The sequence below is a fragment of the Manis javanica genome, chromosome 2 (genome assembly GCF_040802235.1).
Source record: "Manis javanica isolate MJ-LG chromosome 2, MJ_LKY, whole genome shotgun sequence".
NCBI lineage: Eukaryota > Metazoa > Chordata > Mammalia > Pholidota > Manidae > Manis > Manis javanica.
In genome coordinates, this window is record NC_133157.1 from 3,493,997 (window position 1) to 3,507,402 (window position 13,406).

Consider the following 13,406-nt stretch of genomic DNA (forward strand, 5'->3'; position numbering starts at 1 on the left):
AGCCGCAGAAAGGGGAGAACATTATTGCAAATCTTTGCACATGTGATAAGAGTCCATTATTGACAGTATATTTTCTTACAACTCAACCATAAAATCACAAATAGCCCATAAAATGGGAATGCATTTGAATAGGCATTTCTCCAGAGAATACACACAAAGGCCAATAGGCACAGGAAGAGAGGCAGCTCCACATCGTTAGTCACTAGGGAAATGCAAATCAAAGCCACAGAGTGACACTGCCTCACACATACTAGCTCGGTTGTAATGAAAATGTCAGATAATACGAGTATTGGTGAGGAAGTGGAGAAATTGGAACCTTCACTCATTCACTGCTGGGGTGGGGGTGGGGACTATAAAGCAGCAAAGCTGCTCACGCAGAAGAGCTGAGCAGTTTACCCCAAGCATTGTGCAAACGCGTTTAAAAAGCTGCTCTAAAATGGAGTTGGGAAGCCACGCAGGGTCAGCTTTCACGCGCACCACTTGTCTCAGCTCACGACCAGCCCGAGGAAGGAAGATGTCCTCATTCCTCAGCAACAGCTAACTGCTCACCACTGCAGCCTAAGAGAGGCCACCATGACCTTGAGCGCTCCCTGTTCTCCAGCCAATGTCTGCTAAAACCACCTTCATTGCTGTTTGATGTTGTTAAAGACACCCAAGTCGCAGAAGTTGTCGCTATGCCCTGTGAAACCACCTCTGACCTCTGATGCCGGGGGCCCTGAGGGGCTGTCTCAACTTGCCCAGTTTGGTGACACCCAGGTGAACACCTGCTCTGTGAAAGGTGAACTTGTGTGTTTCCTTAAGTGACCCAGAGAACAGCGGCTGCTTTTCCCAGCATAAAACAAAGTGATAACCCTGCAAGGGTTCCTATTTGAACATGAAACGTGAGTTTATGAGGCTCAAAGGAGATAGGATCCCTTAGCACACTGCCTGGAACCTAGTAAGTGCTCAAGAAAGGCCCGTGCAGTTCGCGAACATAAGAACCACTCTTAAGTATCCTTCTTACAACAGCTGTAATAGACTGGTGCTGCGACTGTGGGGATCTGGCAGGTGAGGGAGGACCCCAAGCGTCAGACCGAGGGACTTCTCGGGGTGGGAAAGGGGGAGGTGAACCCCAGCCTGGCCGCCCCCAAACCCTGTGTGGTGCCAGCACATGGTGGGGACCAAGGCTGCAGTGGGTGACGGGGTCCTGACCACCAGGTACACCAGCTTCGTCCAGCCCTTCCTGGAGTCAGCCGAGCAGTTCTTCATGCAGGGTTACTGGGTGTGTTACTACATCTTTACCGACAGCCCCGCGGCTATTCCTCGGGTCCCGCTGGGCCCTGGCCGCTGCCTCAGCGTCCTCCATATCCAGAAGTACTCCCGCTGGGATGTCCTTTGCAGGCTTCAGCGACATGCTGAGATGACCATCTGTGCACAGGAGCAATTTGTATGAGTCTCCAGCTGTTACTTCTGGTTTCTAGAAGTAGACAGATTCACAGGGGAGAGATCTGGGGTCTTACTGCCGAATCACCCCTCAGGAGGGGAGTCCAGGGCCCCCTCCCACGGCTGCGGGGGTGCTGTCCACCTCCCTCACCCACCTCGATGGCTCCTGGGTTCAGGGGTTTGGAGGAAATTGTCACAGGTTTGGCAGGTGGGAGGTGACATCTAATTCATTATCTTATATTTGTTTTCATAATGATGAGGGAGGGTGGGCCTTCATCCCTTTCAGTTATCTCCAAAGGGTGGGCCCCTCCCGTGGGCCCCTCCCGACCCTGCGTGAGCCTGCTGAAGAGACAGGCTTCTCAGGACATTCCCATGTTTGTGGCCTGGCTCTGGGTTCCATCCATGCCCAGCCAGGAAGCTCCTCTCAGGCACGCTGGGGGCCCACGTCCCGGCCTGTAGGGTGCCTCCTCATTCTGGGTCTGCTCCAGGGGTCCAAGCATGTTGACACTGGCAAGAGCTTGGCACATTTGCTGCCCATGACCAACCAGGCAGATGCCAGGGACAGAAAAGAAGTGGCTTCTGCCTGTGGCTGGGCCAGGCCTTGGCTAGAGCAGGATAATGAGCTTTGATTAAAGAATGACCCCTGGATGCAGCTGGGTTCCAGGTGGATGGAACCTCAGGACTGGGAGCCCACTGTTCTCCTGAACACATAGGACAATAAGGAACAGAGAGACGGGGTCCAGCAGGGCAGGGCTGGTCCAATGCTCACCCAGCCATGGTGTTTTATAACCCCTTTATTGTGTGGCATGTATATGTTGTTCTGACAATTCCTCATGCGGAAGCCCCGTATCTCAAACACAGGGCAGAACTGCTCAGGGTGAATCTGGGATGAGGCCTGGACACCGCACCCCCATACACATGCCAGGCCTCCTTCCTCCAGGGCTCCAAGAAGCCCAGCGTGGCAGGCACTGAAGGAACCCATCACCTCTTCACAGCAGGGGAAGCTGAATCTTGTCCAAGGGCACCAAGGAAATTGAAGGCAGGACCCTGGGCAGGCAGGTTGAGGCTTTGGGGTGTGTCCTCAGGGACCTGCCTGCCTACCCCCAGATACCCAGGTTAGGAGGGCCAAGATCAACATCTGGGTCTAAACAGCTTTATGGAGATATCTGCTGGGTTCCCAGAAAACTCCGGCCCTTGCTCCAGACAGGCTTTTCCCTAAGGTAGGGAAGGGAGGGTCCGTGCACTGGGCCAAAGACCCTGCCTCTACCTTGCGGAGACCCCTCCACCCTGGCTCTACGGACTCTCCCCACCTCCCACTGGGGAACCCTGCTGCTCCTGGGCACCCCAGTGCTCTAAGACTCATTCAGCCATGGGGCCCCTCCTTCCTGGGAAATCTGGGGCATCTTCTGGGACCCCAGAGGAAGGTCACAGCAGGGGAGCAATTGTGGAGGGTCTGGGCGTGACTGGAGCCTGAGGACAGGATGCAGAGGCCAAAGCTCCCAGCCTAGCTCCGCCACTAAGAAGGGGGACCCTAGCCATTCCTCTGGATGTTGCCTAGACACTTGTGTGAACTCAAACTGGGTGCCCCGCCCCCCGGGATTACCAGTGGGGAGACAGACCATGGAGAGTTCTTCTGTCTGTCTCGGAGGATCAGAATCAACTTCATGGAGGAACCTAGGGATGGATTTCCTTATGTGCCCACTTTATGGATGGGTAATTGAGGGCCAGTGAGGGGAATGGACACAGGCGGGGACTGAGGGTGGCAATGGGCATGTCCCCTCCACCACCAGCCTCACCTGGGTTGGTCCTGCTGGTGGCTAGACAAGGAAGTGCCCATGACCTGCTGACCCTGCAGTAGGACCACATGCTGTGACCTGCATTTCTCATTAATCCCTGCTCCAGGAAGCTCCATGTGGGCAGGCACGGTGCTGGTTCACTGCTGTGCTCCCAAGCTTCCAGAACAGTACCTGGCACGAAATACGCACATACATTTTTATAATTTTGAATAAATAGATATATGAATCAATTAAGGTGCTGTTCTTTTATAGAAGAGAAACCATTTGTACATTTCTTCATTTGTTTGTTCATGCATGCACGCACCCATGCAGCACCCCTGCCTGCTCCCTGCCCTGCACAGGCACCTAGGATACAACAGTGAACCCCGAGCACCATCCCTGCCTTCAGAGCTCACAGTCCCACAGGTGGGATGGCATCTCACCCATGAAGTAGGACTGTACTCCATGCCAGGCACTGTTCTGGAAGCTTTCATGGCCCTCCTCATCCTAGAAAGGTATTTAAGTAATATTTGACAAAAGTTTAAAAAAATTTATATATTATATATATAGAGAGAGACAGAGGCAGACACAAAGAGACAGACAGGCAAGGCCTGGAACACCATGCCCGTGCTTCCTGCACTGCCTGCCTCTTCTGTCCCCGTGCTGTGGTTGGTTTGGGGTTTGTTCTTTCTGATCCTCCTGCGGCTTCCCTTGAACTTCAGCTCTCTGCCTAAGTTCCTAGTTCAGTCCACCTGTACTCCCCGATTCGGGAGATGTCCAAACGTCCACGCTGCTCTTTCTCCCATTTCCCTTTCCCACCCCAGTTTTTGATTGCTGTATTTCTGAGGCTGACCTTAGACTGGCCTTGTCCTTTCCTGGGGAAGATAGAATGTGGTCCGGCCAGAAGAGGACTGTGACCTGTGGGCAGTACTGGGTCTGCCCCGTTTTGGTCACCTCTTTACTAACAGGGAGGAACCAGGGTCCAGCAGATACACCAGGAACTTGGCAAAAACAAGCTAAATGAGAAAAACCAATCAATCAGTCCCAGACTACCTGCCAGGGACCTAGCATTTGCAGCTGAAAATGGAAGCACAGCCTTCCAGGCAGCACTCCCCACGGGCTTGGGTCAGTCTCCTGCAGACTCAGGAAATAAGCCCTGCCGTAAAGGACTTGGGAGGAAATAAGCCCCCAAAGGACCTGGGAGGCTGTGCTCAGGTGCCAGGAAGATGTGGGTTGCAAGTTCAAGGTCCATCATTGTGACTTTAAGCAAACCTGTAATGTCTCTGAGCCTTGTTTTCTCTTCCATGCTGTTTCTCCTTATTTCTACTCTTTTTTTTACCATCAAGGAGCTCCTTTTTGTCCCTCAGCATGCTCCCTCTCTCACCAAGTCTGGGCAGATGCCTCTGCCTCCAAGTTCTCCACTCTTGAGCTTGGTCCACCATGGGGAAATGTTAAAGGGTCCCCCCTGGGGCTCCTTCACTCCCTGGGATGAGCAAGCGTAAATACTACCTTGACAGGCCATGAAAGCAAAGTGCGGCCAACTCCTTTTATCGGGGAGGAAACAGGCTCCGGAGGTTTGGGGAGCCTTCGCAGTCTCCCGGGCCCAGCGTGCCAGCTAGCAAACCCCAAGGAAAGGAGGAAGGATCCGAAACCGGTAGGTGAGGCGTCCAGCTAGATTTCCTTCCTGTGGTTGCTTAGACGCTTTTCTAAAGACACTGTAGTTCTTCCCCCAAATCGCTTCTCAAGCCCAGACCCTCACCCACAGTTCCCGAAACCGGCCAGCTGCGGGGCGCGGGGCGGGGGCGGAGCCGCGAGGAGGGGCGGGGCGAAGGCTGGTGGGCGGGGCGGGGCGCTCGGCTGTTTCCTGCTTGCTGCCCCCGTCCTGCCCCCGCCGGGCTGCGGATCACGTCAGGGCCAGGCCTGCGCGCTGTGGCCACCACCCGGCGAGTCGCGTTCCTGGTTTCCCGGCTGGCTGCGTCCCTCTGTCCGCTCTCACGCGGGTGTGGCAGCAAAGGGTGAGCCTGCTGTCCGCAGGGGCAGTCCCGCGCCCTCCGCCCCACCTTGTCCCCGCCCCGAGCCCGGAGCCCGCAGTGTTGGGCGGAGGTGGAGGTGCGCGTCTGGGCCCCAGGCTTCTGGGTGCGGACCCCTGTGGCCGAGGAGGGCCCTGAGGCCGGCGGACGCTGGAGGAGAGTGACCCAGGGTCACCGAGCCAGTGAGAGCCGAGCGCGCCCCCCGAGAGCCCATGCTGCCACACGTCCCCCAGCCCTGCGGGAGATTCACGGCCGCCCTCTCTGCGCAGCCCCTGCCCAGGCCTGGGGCATCCCCGCCCGCCGGCCCGGAACCTGACTTATGGGGCCCGCGCTGTGGACCCCGGGAGTCCTTCAGGCCCCACCCAAGCGCCCCTCCCTATCGCTGCTGGCGGGGGCCCTTTGCTCTCCACGGCGAGAGGAGGTAGGGAGGGAAGCCTCTGAGGCAAGGCCGGGGACCGCCCGGCCCCGTCCGAGCGCGTCTTCCAAAGCACCCCTGCAGGGTCCGTCTGCCACTGAGCCACTGCCCTCCCTTCACCTCCGGGGCAGCCAGAGCTGGGCGTCAAGTCCAGCAGGACCCTGGAATACATCTGGGATCCACAGTCGCCTGCTGGAGCTGCCCAGGGGAGGGCACGGCAGCAAGGATGGGGCCACTATCCTCTGGTAAGGAGCATTCCTTTGCAGGTGTTCCTTGGACCCCGGAGACACAGGCTCAGGGCGTGAGGGCCCTGAGAGGGGAGCTGGTGCAACAGGGCACTCCCAGTCCCTGCAGGTGTCGGGCGCAGATGCTGCACCCAGTGATGCGCTGCAGGAGACTGGCCCTGGCCCTGGCCCTGGGGCTCTGCCTGCTGTTGGGCATTGCCCTCTGTTGTCTGCGGTGAGCAGCCCCACCGTTACCTCCCTTCATCCCAGACTCCTTCCTCTCTGGCATCTCAACCCCCAAACCTTGACCCCTTCAAAAATCTCCAGGTCCCACCCACCTCTCCTGCACACCTGACCCCAACCCCAACCCCAACCCCAGCAGGACCCCACTAGTTTGGCTTCTGCATTTGCCTCATGCTGGCTTCCTGGCCTTTGCAGTTGATCTTTCCTCTGCCTTGACTATTCTTCTGGCCACTTGATGAGGAACTCCTGTCTAGGCTACAAAATAACACCCTGTGTATCTTATGCAAAGCTCCCTGGGCTGTGTGTGGGTCCTGGTGTCAAGGACATTCCTGCCCCAGGAATGAATGACTGTATGGGTGAACGATGACTGCACTGTGGAAGACCAGGAGGCTTTGTCCTCCGAGGTCATAGACCCAAGGAGTGACGGGGGACTCCCAGATGCACCACTGTGGGCTTTCCCTGCCCCCGCCGTGCACCAAATTGGTTTTCAGTCTTGGGGCTTGAGTGGAATCAGCAGGTGTTTTTCCTTCCCAGGGTGTATGTCGAGAACTGGCTGCCAGTCTCCTATGTCCCCTATTATCTCCCCTGCCCAGAGATTTTGTAAGTATTGGGGGTCGTATGGGCTGCCCAGAGTTGGGGAGATGGGAGAGTTTTTTTATAAGGTTATTTTGCAGATTCCTAGATCCTAAGCTCATTATTCGGGTCAGTGTGATAAGGTTTGGGTAATTGATAGGCTACCACAAATGTGGAGGAAAATTCCTGTTTCAGCACTTGGGTGTCCTTGTAGCTCCCGCTTTGTGGATTGACCTTGAGCATGTTGCATAGCTCTGAGCCTCACTTGCTGCAACTGTAAAATGGGATGGTAGAGGCACCCCTCCAGGGCCACCTGGAGCATGAAGTGATGTGATACCTATAAATATCCTGGTGTAGCTCCTGGCATGGAGGAAGTGCTCCCTAAATAGTGCTTTTTAGGATTTGCCCTTCTTGCTCAATTTTGTGTTCTCTGTGGATTCAAGGAATAAATTAAGGTGACCAGTGTTCCCCACATAATGAATGACTTTGTGACAGTTAAGAGTGAGAAAGTGGGTTGGGCAGTCTCAAGACGGCATCTGGCCCCAGGATCTTTGGACGTTCATGATCACTAAAGGAAAGTTTAAAATCTGGATCATAGATTACTAATTAACCACGAGGCGTGTCTTACTGTTATAGACACAGAACATAGTAAATTAGGAAACTGGGACGCAGAAAAGACAAAAGGAAAAAAGCCCTCCTGATTCCTACTGGTCTGTTACACTCTGATTCCAAAGTTCATTGTCAGCTTGGTTGCTGTGCTTTCTAATTAAACATCTATGTACTTCCTTGGTTCTGAAAGCAGAAAGAATGCTTGCTATTAAAAATACTTCTGATCATACTGTATTAGTGATTTTTGTCCTGTTTCTGAATTGGTTTTATTTTTTAGCATGTGTTCATACTCTTCATGGTCACGATCATTTTAATCCACCCAGAGGCTGGGTCAGAATTCTTAAGCCCTCCCCCCTTTTCCAGCAACAACTGTGTGGCATTTAGACTGTTCCCAATTTCTCGGTGTTTTAAATTAGTTTGTAATGAGCGGCTTTGGCTATAAAGCTTTTCCCATCTTCAAGATCCCTTCGTTCTATAGGCCCCCTTCCAGAGCCAGAGGACAGGTTCTTGATCTGTTTCCTCAAGTTACTTTCCAGAAGGGCCGGGGCACATACGCACTCAAAGTCCCACATCCGCTGCTGCCTCTCCGGCAGCTGCAGGGAACCTGGGCCAGTGCCGGAAGTGTCAGGCGTTAGGAACCACAGAAGCCAAGCCACCTTGCTGATTGGGAGAAGGGAAACGCTACCTCTGTGGTGTAAATTCAATTTCTTGGGCCCTTCCCGAGGCCGTCATTTCCCCCACACCTTCCCATTTATTGAATTTCCTCTTCCGTGACACATGTCCTCTGCCACCTTCTCTCTGGCCCATTTGTGGGTTCTCCATCATCACCCTTGGCCAGAGGTATTTAGTATATATGTATATATATATGTATATATATATATATATATTTTTTTCTTTCCAGTTTGTCTTTTGGCTCTGCTGAGTTATTTTGTAACAGATTAAAGATGCAGATTTTTGGGTTTTTTTTGTAAAGGGTGACATCTTCCCCTCCTTTCATTTGGATTTCTTCTTTTAGTTTTATTACTTTCAGAGGTTTGGGAATAAAAAGTTCCTTTTTTTTGGTCAAGGCTCATCTGCGGCTTCTGTTCTGACTTAAGGCCTTTCACTCTCGAATGCAGTGAGCTAGCTCTTTACCGTGGAGTGTGTCTGGGCTTGTGGGGAGAGGGGTGGAGCAAGTGCCAGGGAAGTGTGGGACGCTGGGCCCGCTGGGGGTGGGAGGGCTCTTCCCGCTTCCCATTTCTTGCTGTCCTCTCAGAGGCCACCCCTTTCTGAGCAGGGACCAGACATGTGCTTGTTTGTATGAAACTAGGGCAGAGGGCCAGTTTGACAGGTAGACTTCAAAAAACTGTTGATTCAAGGGTATGGACTAATCACAGGACAAATATAATAGGATCCCACTTCTGTGAGATCACCTGAATAGTGAAGTTCACCGAGACAGAAGTTCCCAGGTCACCAGGGGCTGGGGGAGTTGGGGAGTGGGGAGTGAGTGTTTAAATGGGGACAGAGTTGCAGTTCGTGAAGATGAAAAAGTTCCAGAGATGAGTGGCGGCGAATGGACTTACTGCCCCTGAACTGTACACTTAAAAATGGTCCAAATGGTAAATGTTTGTTACATATATCTTACCACATTTTTTAAAAAGCATACCCTAAAAAAGGTAGGAAAACTCCTGGAGGTTTAAGCCAGCCCATTGAATATGCCATATTCAAAATTCACAAGTGGTGACAGGCACTGCGTCCTCAGATGGTGTGAGCCATAGAGCTGACCTCAGGGCTCTTAGGGAGCTGGCTCTGACCCCTCCTTGGGCAGGCCATTCCCTTCTTTGGGCCTCTGACCCTAATCGCCCCCCAACCCATGACTCGATTGTTCCCATTTTAAGGGTGAAGGCACTAAAGCCCCAAGGAGTCAAATGTCTGGCCCACGTCCTTCCCACCAGAGGGTAGCAGAGCCAGAGGCCCTTTGTAACCTGAGACCTACGACGTCTGACCCTGCAGCCCGCCACCTCCTCCCTCAGCAGTCCCCCTGCTTACCCCACGCAGGTGGGCTGACCATACAGTCTGCGAGTTTGCTCTGCGCTAGGCGTGCGGAGAGCCCTCATTCACATTCCCCATTTAATTCTCAGGGCAGTGCTAAGGCTAAGGGTGGTTAATTTCTTCATTTTACAGATGAGGAAAAGTGGGTATATCACGAAACACACAGAACCAGGAAGAGGGAAGGAGACAGACAGATCGATTGAATAAAAGGAATAGGTTTATAAGATTGTGGGGGTGGCCGAGCCAGTTTGAAATCCACAGAACAGGCCATCAGGGAGAGCAGGCTGGACCTCTTGGGCAGGAGCTGGCACTGCAGTCCGCCCACAGAATTTCTCCAGAGAAGCCTCAGTTCTGATCGGAAGGCCTTTCAACTGATTGTATCAGGCCCACCCAGATTATCCAGGTTAATCTTTACACAAGGTCAGCTGGTGTAGACGTGAATCATATCTACAAAACAGCTTTACAACGACACCTTGATTGGTGTTTGCGTGTGTGGGTACCACAGCTGACCATCACTGTGTGCTCAGGTTGAGTAACTCGCCCGTGGTCTCCAAGCTAGAAAGTGGCAGAACTGGGCTTACTGGGCCTTTTTGCAGCTTCTGAAACCTACCCAGTGTGGGGCTCCTAAGAGCGACATGTTTGAAAGAGCATCAGCTTTGGAGACAGATGGCACTGGGTTCAAATGACCACCCTGTCACGCAGGGACCCAGGACAGATGGCTCTGTGGGAGCCTAGCCCCTGCAGGTGGGCAGAGCGGTGGGCAAGGTTCGAGGTGTCTGCCTGGAACCTGAGGGGGTGCCTGCCCCCAGCCCTGGCACCAAAGGCTCGCTCTCTCCTCTGTCACCAGCAACATGAAGCTGCAGTACAAGGGGGAGAAGCCCTTCCAGCCGGTGGCACAGTAAGCAGACTGCCATTTCCCCCTTTGTGGCTCTGGGGGTTGGGGGCGGTCTCCCCTCACCACTGGCCCTTCTTGGTTGCAGGTCACAGTACCCTCAGCCCAAGCTGCTGGAACAGAGGTGGGTGTTGATTAGAGCTTACACTCAGAATGGAGAGACCTGGCGTGGAGGGTGGGGACAGAGCTCTGGCTTGCAAGTTGGGGTGGTGGTGATGTCAGGTGGCCTTGGGGTCCAGACAGTCTGGGACCTGGGCTCCAGCCCAGCTCTGTCACTAGTTGTGTGACCTTCTGCAGATTTCCCAGCTGCTCTGAACTTTTTCTGTTTAGGTGGGTAGTAATAATGCCTCCCTTACAGGAGGTTGGAGGACTAGGTGAGGTGGTGTTTGCAAAATGCACAGCGCTGTGCCTGCTGCCTAGCGTGGCCTCCTTCACTGTTAGTGGAGATTGAGAACCTGCATTTATTAGGCACTTAGCAGGGACCTGAAATGCCAGGCCCCCCTACACACTTGATGTGCATTAAGTCCTGGTGCTCCTGACCATGCTGGGAAGTAGCTATTATTATCCCCACTTTCCACATGAGGATAATGAGACCAGAGACAGGGATGAACCTGCCGAGAGTCACACAGTATGAGAGGCAGGGCCAAGGTAAGACTGAGGCTTTCCCAAGGGGAGGGTCTCAGCTCTAGGATCTCCCCTGCCGCCAGGCCCACAGAGCTGCTGACACTCATGCCCTGGCTGGCACCCATTGTGTCCGATGGAACCTTCAACCCTGAGCTTCTGAGGCACATCTACCAGCCCCTGAACCTGACCGTCGGGCTCACGGTGTTTGCTGTGGGGAAGTGAGTAGTGGGCTGGGCGGGGCAGGGTGGTTCTCTGAGCCACAGAATCTTACCATTGGGGCAGATACGAGAAGTGGACGTAGGCCCCTGCTCCTCAGGCACCAGGGCAACCCCAGCCAGGTGCTGTGCATCCCGGAAGGTAGCGGGTAGAGTATGGTGTGGGAGGGGCCTTCCTGGAGGAAGGGGGTCTAACCCTGGCGTGGAAGGGAGGGAAGGCAGCCTTTGTCAGGAAAACCCCTGACTCCTGAACCCTCTCTGCTTCCCCTGAACAGTACAGGCAAGTATGAAGGAACGGAAACCCCCCAGACTGCCTCACATAGGTAGGGGGTCTTCGTTGGGTCCCAGGCAGGTCAGAGCCTCCTGGCTCTGCCCTTGGGACCCTCTCCTCCACCCCCTGTGCCCGCTTATCCTCTGGATGCCTGTTTCCTCTCTCCCTGCTTACCTGCCCCACCCCCACCCTTCATCCCCAGTTCCCGGCCTTTCCTTTAGGAGCCACCACCTGGCAGCTCCCCTCTAGGTCCCTTTCTGGGACTCCTGAGAGAGGGATCCTGCTGGGGTCCCAGTGCTTAAAGTGCTGGCTAGATGGTGAGGGCCCACCTGGGGTCAGGTGACCCCTGTCTAATCAGCTGTGGCCTGGGATGCAGCCCTGCAGTCTCCCCCGGCTCAGCCCCGCCAGCCCCCTGCCCAGCTCACCATGCCTGGACGCGGCCACTTGCTGCTGCTTGGTTACTTTCCTCTCCGAACCTCGGTCTTTGCCTATAAAACAGGGATTGTGGTGCCTCTTCTAGGGAGTTTATGAGGCTTGAAGGAGATAGGATCCTTTAGGACACAGCCTGGCACCTAGTAAGTGCTCAGGAAAGGCCAGTGCAGTTCATGGATATAAGAACCACTGTTAAGTATCATTCTTACAGTAGTCTGGCCGCCGCCGGGCCCTGTGCCCTGTGTGATTACAGCATGTGGTGGGGACCCAGGCTGCAGGCCTGTTGGTGCCACGGTGGGTGACGGGGTCCTGACCACCAGGTACACCAGCTTCGTCCAGCCCTTCCTGGAGTCAGCCGAGCAGTTCTTCATGCAGGGTTACTGGGTGTGTTACTACATCTTTACCGACAGCCCCGCGGCTATTCCTCGCGTCCCGCTGGGCCCTGGCCGCCGCCTCAGCGTCCTCCACATCCAGAAAAACTCCCGCTGGGAGGAGATCTCCACACGCCAGATGGAGATCATCGGCCAGCACATTGCAGAGACGGCACACCGGGAGGTGGACTATGTCTTCAGTGTCAATGTGGACATGGTGTTCCGGAACCCGTGGGGCCCTGAGACCCTGGGGCACCTGGTAGCTGCCATTCACCCAGGCTACTACTCTGTACCCCGCCATCAGTTCCCCTACGAGCGCAGGCCCTCTTCGACTGCTTTTGTGGCAGACAGTGAGGGGGACTTCTATTATGGTGGGGCGGTTTTTGGGGGTCGGGTGGCCAGTGTGTACGAGTTTACCAGGGGCTGCTACATGGCCATCCTGACAGACAAGGCCAACGGCATCATCGCAGCCTGGCAGGAGGAGAGCCACCTGAACCGCAGCTTCATTTCTCACAAACCCTCCAAAGTGCTGTCCCCCGAGTACCTCTGGGATGGCAGGAGGCCCCAGCCACCCAGCCTGAAGCTGATCCGCTTTTCTACACTGGACAAGGATACCAGCTGGCTGAGGAGCTGACAGCAAAGCCAGTGCTGCCATGGTCGGGGACCACAGTCCCTGCAGCCTGCTCACCCCAGTGGGGCCCCCAGCATATCCCAGCAGAGCCACCTGGCATCATGCCTCACTTCTTGCCCACCTCTCAGTCTGTTAGCAGAATGCAGTGAGAAGATGGATGTGGAATGGCCTCTGGAAACCGTAAAGGGCTGCACCCGCATGAGAGCACATAGATCACAGTACCACATGTGTGAATGGTCGGGCGGGAGGAATGCAGGCTAGAGGCTGAAGAAGATGGGCCTGACCTAGCAGACGTGCCTTTGGGGCAGGCTCTGGAGTCAGCCCCACTCGGTGTCCGAAGTCCCACTCCTGACACCCCTTTGTTGCCTATTTGCCCTTAAAGTTGCACTTCTAACACCCTTATGTGAAAGGCGGCCCAGACCCCTTTTCTCTGGCTGTGATGTGCCCCAGCCACATGGAGCCAGTTCCTTACTCAGGACTCCAGAATGAGCCTTTGCAATGGAGGGGGTCTAGGCTCTGTCTGGTTTCAAGGCCAGCCTGCACCCCACGGTGGACCACACACCCTGGTACCAGGTACCTCCTTTGTAAGAGGGTTTGGGGCAGCTGTTAATAAAGGTGTGTGCTAGACTCTAACCAGGGATTTTTCCC

At 54.8% G+C, this 13,406-nt stretch overlaps 1 protein-coding gene and 1 long non-coding RNA gene across 21 annotated transcripts; one reads left to right on the forward strand and one right to left on the reverse strand.

Moving 5' to 3' along the window:
• Window positions 1–991: 991 nt before the first annotated feature.
• Window positions 992–5,024, reverse strand: LOC108388219 (uncharacterized). 2 transcript variants are annotated; one of them, XR_005058403.2, is made up of 3 exons: window positions 4,707–5,024; window positions 3,219–3,389; window positions 992–1,407 (listed from the first exon to the last, which is right to left on the reverse strand). It is a non-coding gene; the product is annotated as an uncharacterized lncRNA (long non-coding RNA). The 2 variants fall into 2 exon arrangements; XR_005058404.2 differs by having other exon boundaries at window positions 992–1,456.
• A 17-nt stretch (window positions 5,025–5,041) lies between these two features.
• GBGT1 (globoside alpha-1,3-N-acetylgalactosaminyltransferase 1 (FORS blood group)) lies at window positions 5,042–13,391 on the forward strand. Of its 19 annotated transcripts, none has more exons than XM_073222192.1 (8): window positions 5,042–5,212; window positions 5,774–5,887; window positions 6,644–6,709; window positions 10,170–10,220; window positions 10,303–10,338; window positions 10,922–11,056; window positions 11,329–11,376; window positions 12,077–13,391. In XM_073222192.1, the coding sequence occupies exons 4-8, from the start codon at window positions 10,174–10,176 to the stop codon at window positions 12,759–12,761; spliced, it is 951 nt and encodes a 316-aa protein (XP_073078293.1). In that variant the 5' UTR covers window positions 5,042–5,212; window positions 5,774–5,887; window positions 6,644–6,709; window positions 10,170–10,173; the 3' UTR covers window positions 12,762–13,391. The 19 variants fall into 19 exon arrangements, with proteins under 19 accessions (XP_073078293.1, XP_073078268.1, XP_017502146.3 ...); XM_037007801.2 differs by having other exon boundaries at window positions 5,081–5,212; window positions 5,774–6,101; XM_037007806.2 differs by lacking the exon at window positions 5,774–5,887 and adding an exon at window positions 5,909–6,101 and having other exon boundaries at window positions 5,096–5,212.
• The last annotated feature ends 15 nt before the right edge of the window (window positions 13,392–13,406 follow it).

Coding starts and splice junctions, on each gene's coding strand:
- GBGT1 (XM_017646657.3), top strand. CDS start 5,547: ATGGGGCCCGCGCTGTGGACCCCGGGAGTCCTTCAGGCCCCACCCAAG. Junction 5,888..6,643: donor GATGGGGCCACTATCCTCTG/GTAAGGAGCATT, acceptor TTTCCTTCCCAG/GGTGTATGTCGAGAACTGGC. Junction 6,710..10,169: donor CTCCCCTGCCCAGAGATTTT/GTAAGTATTGGG, acceptor CTCTGTCACCAG/CAACATGAAGCTGCAGTACA.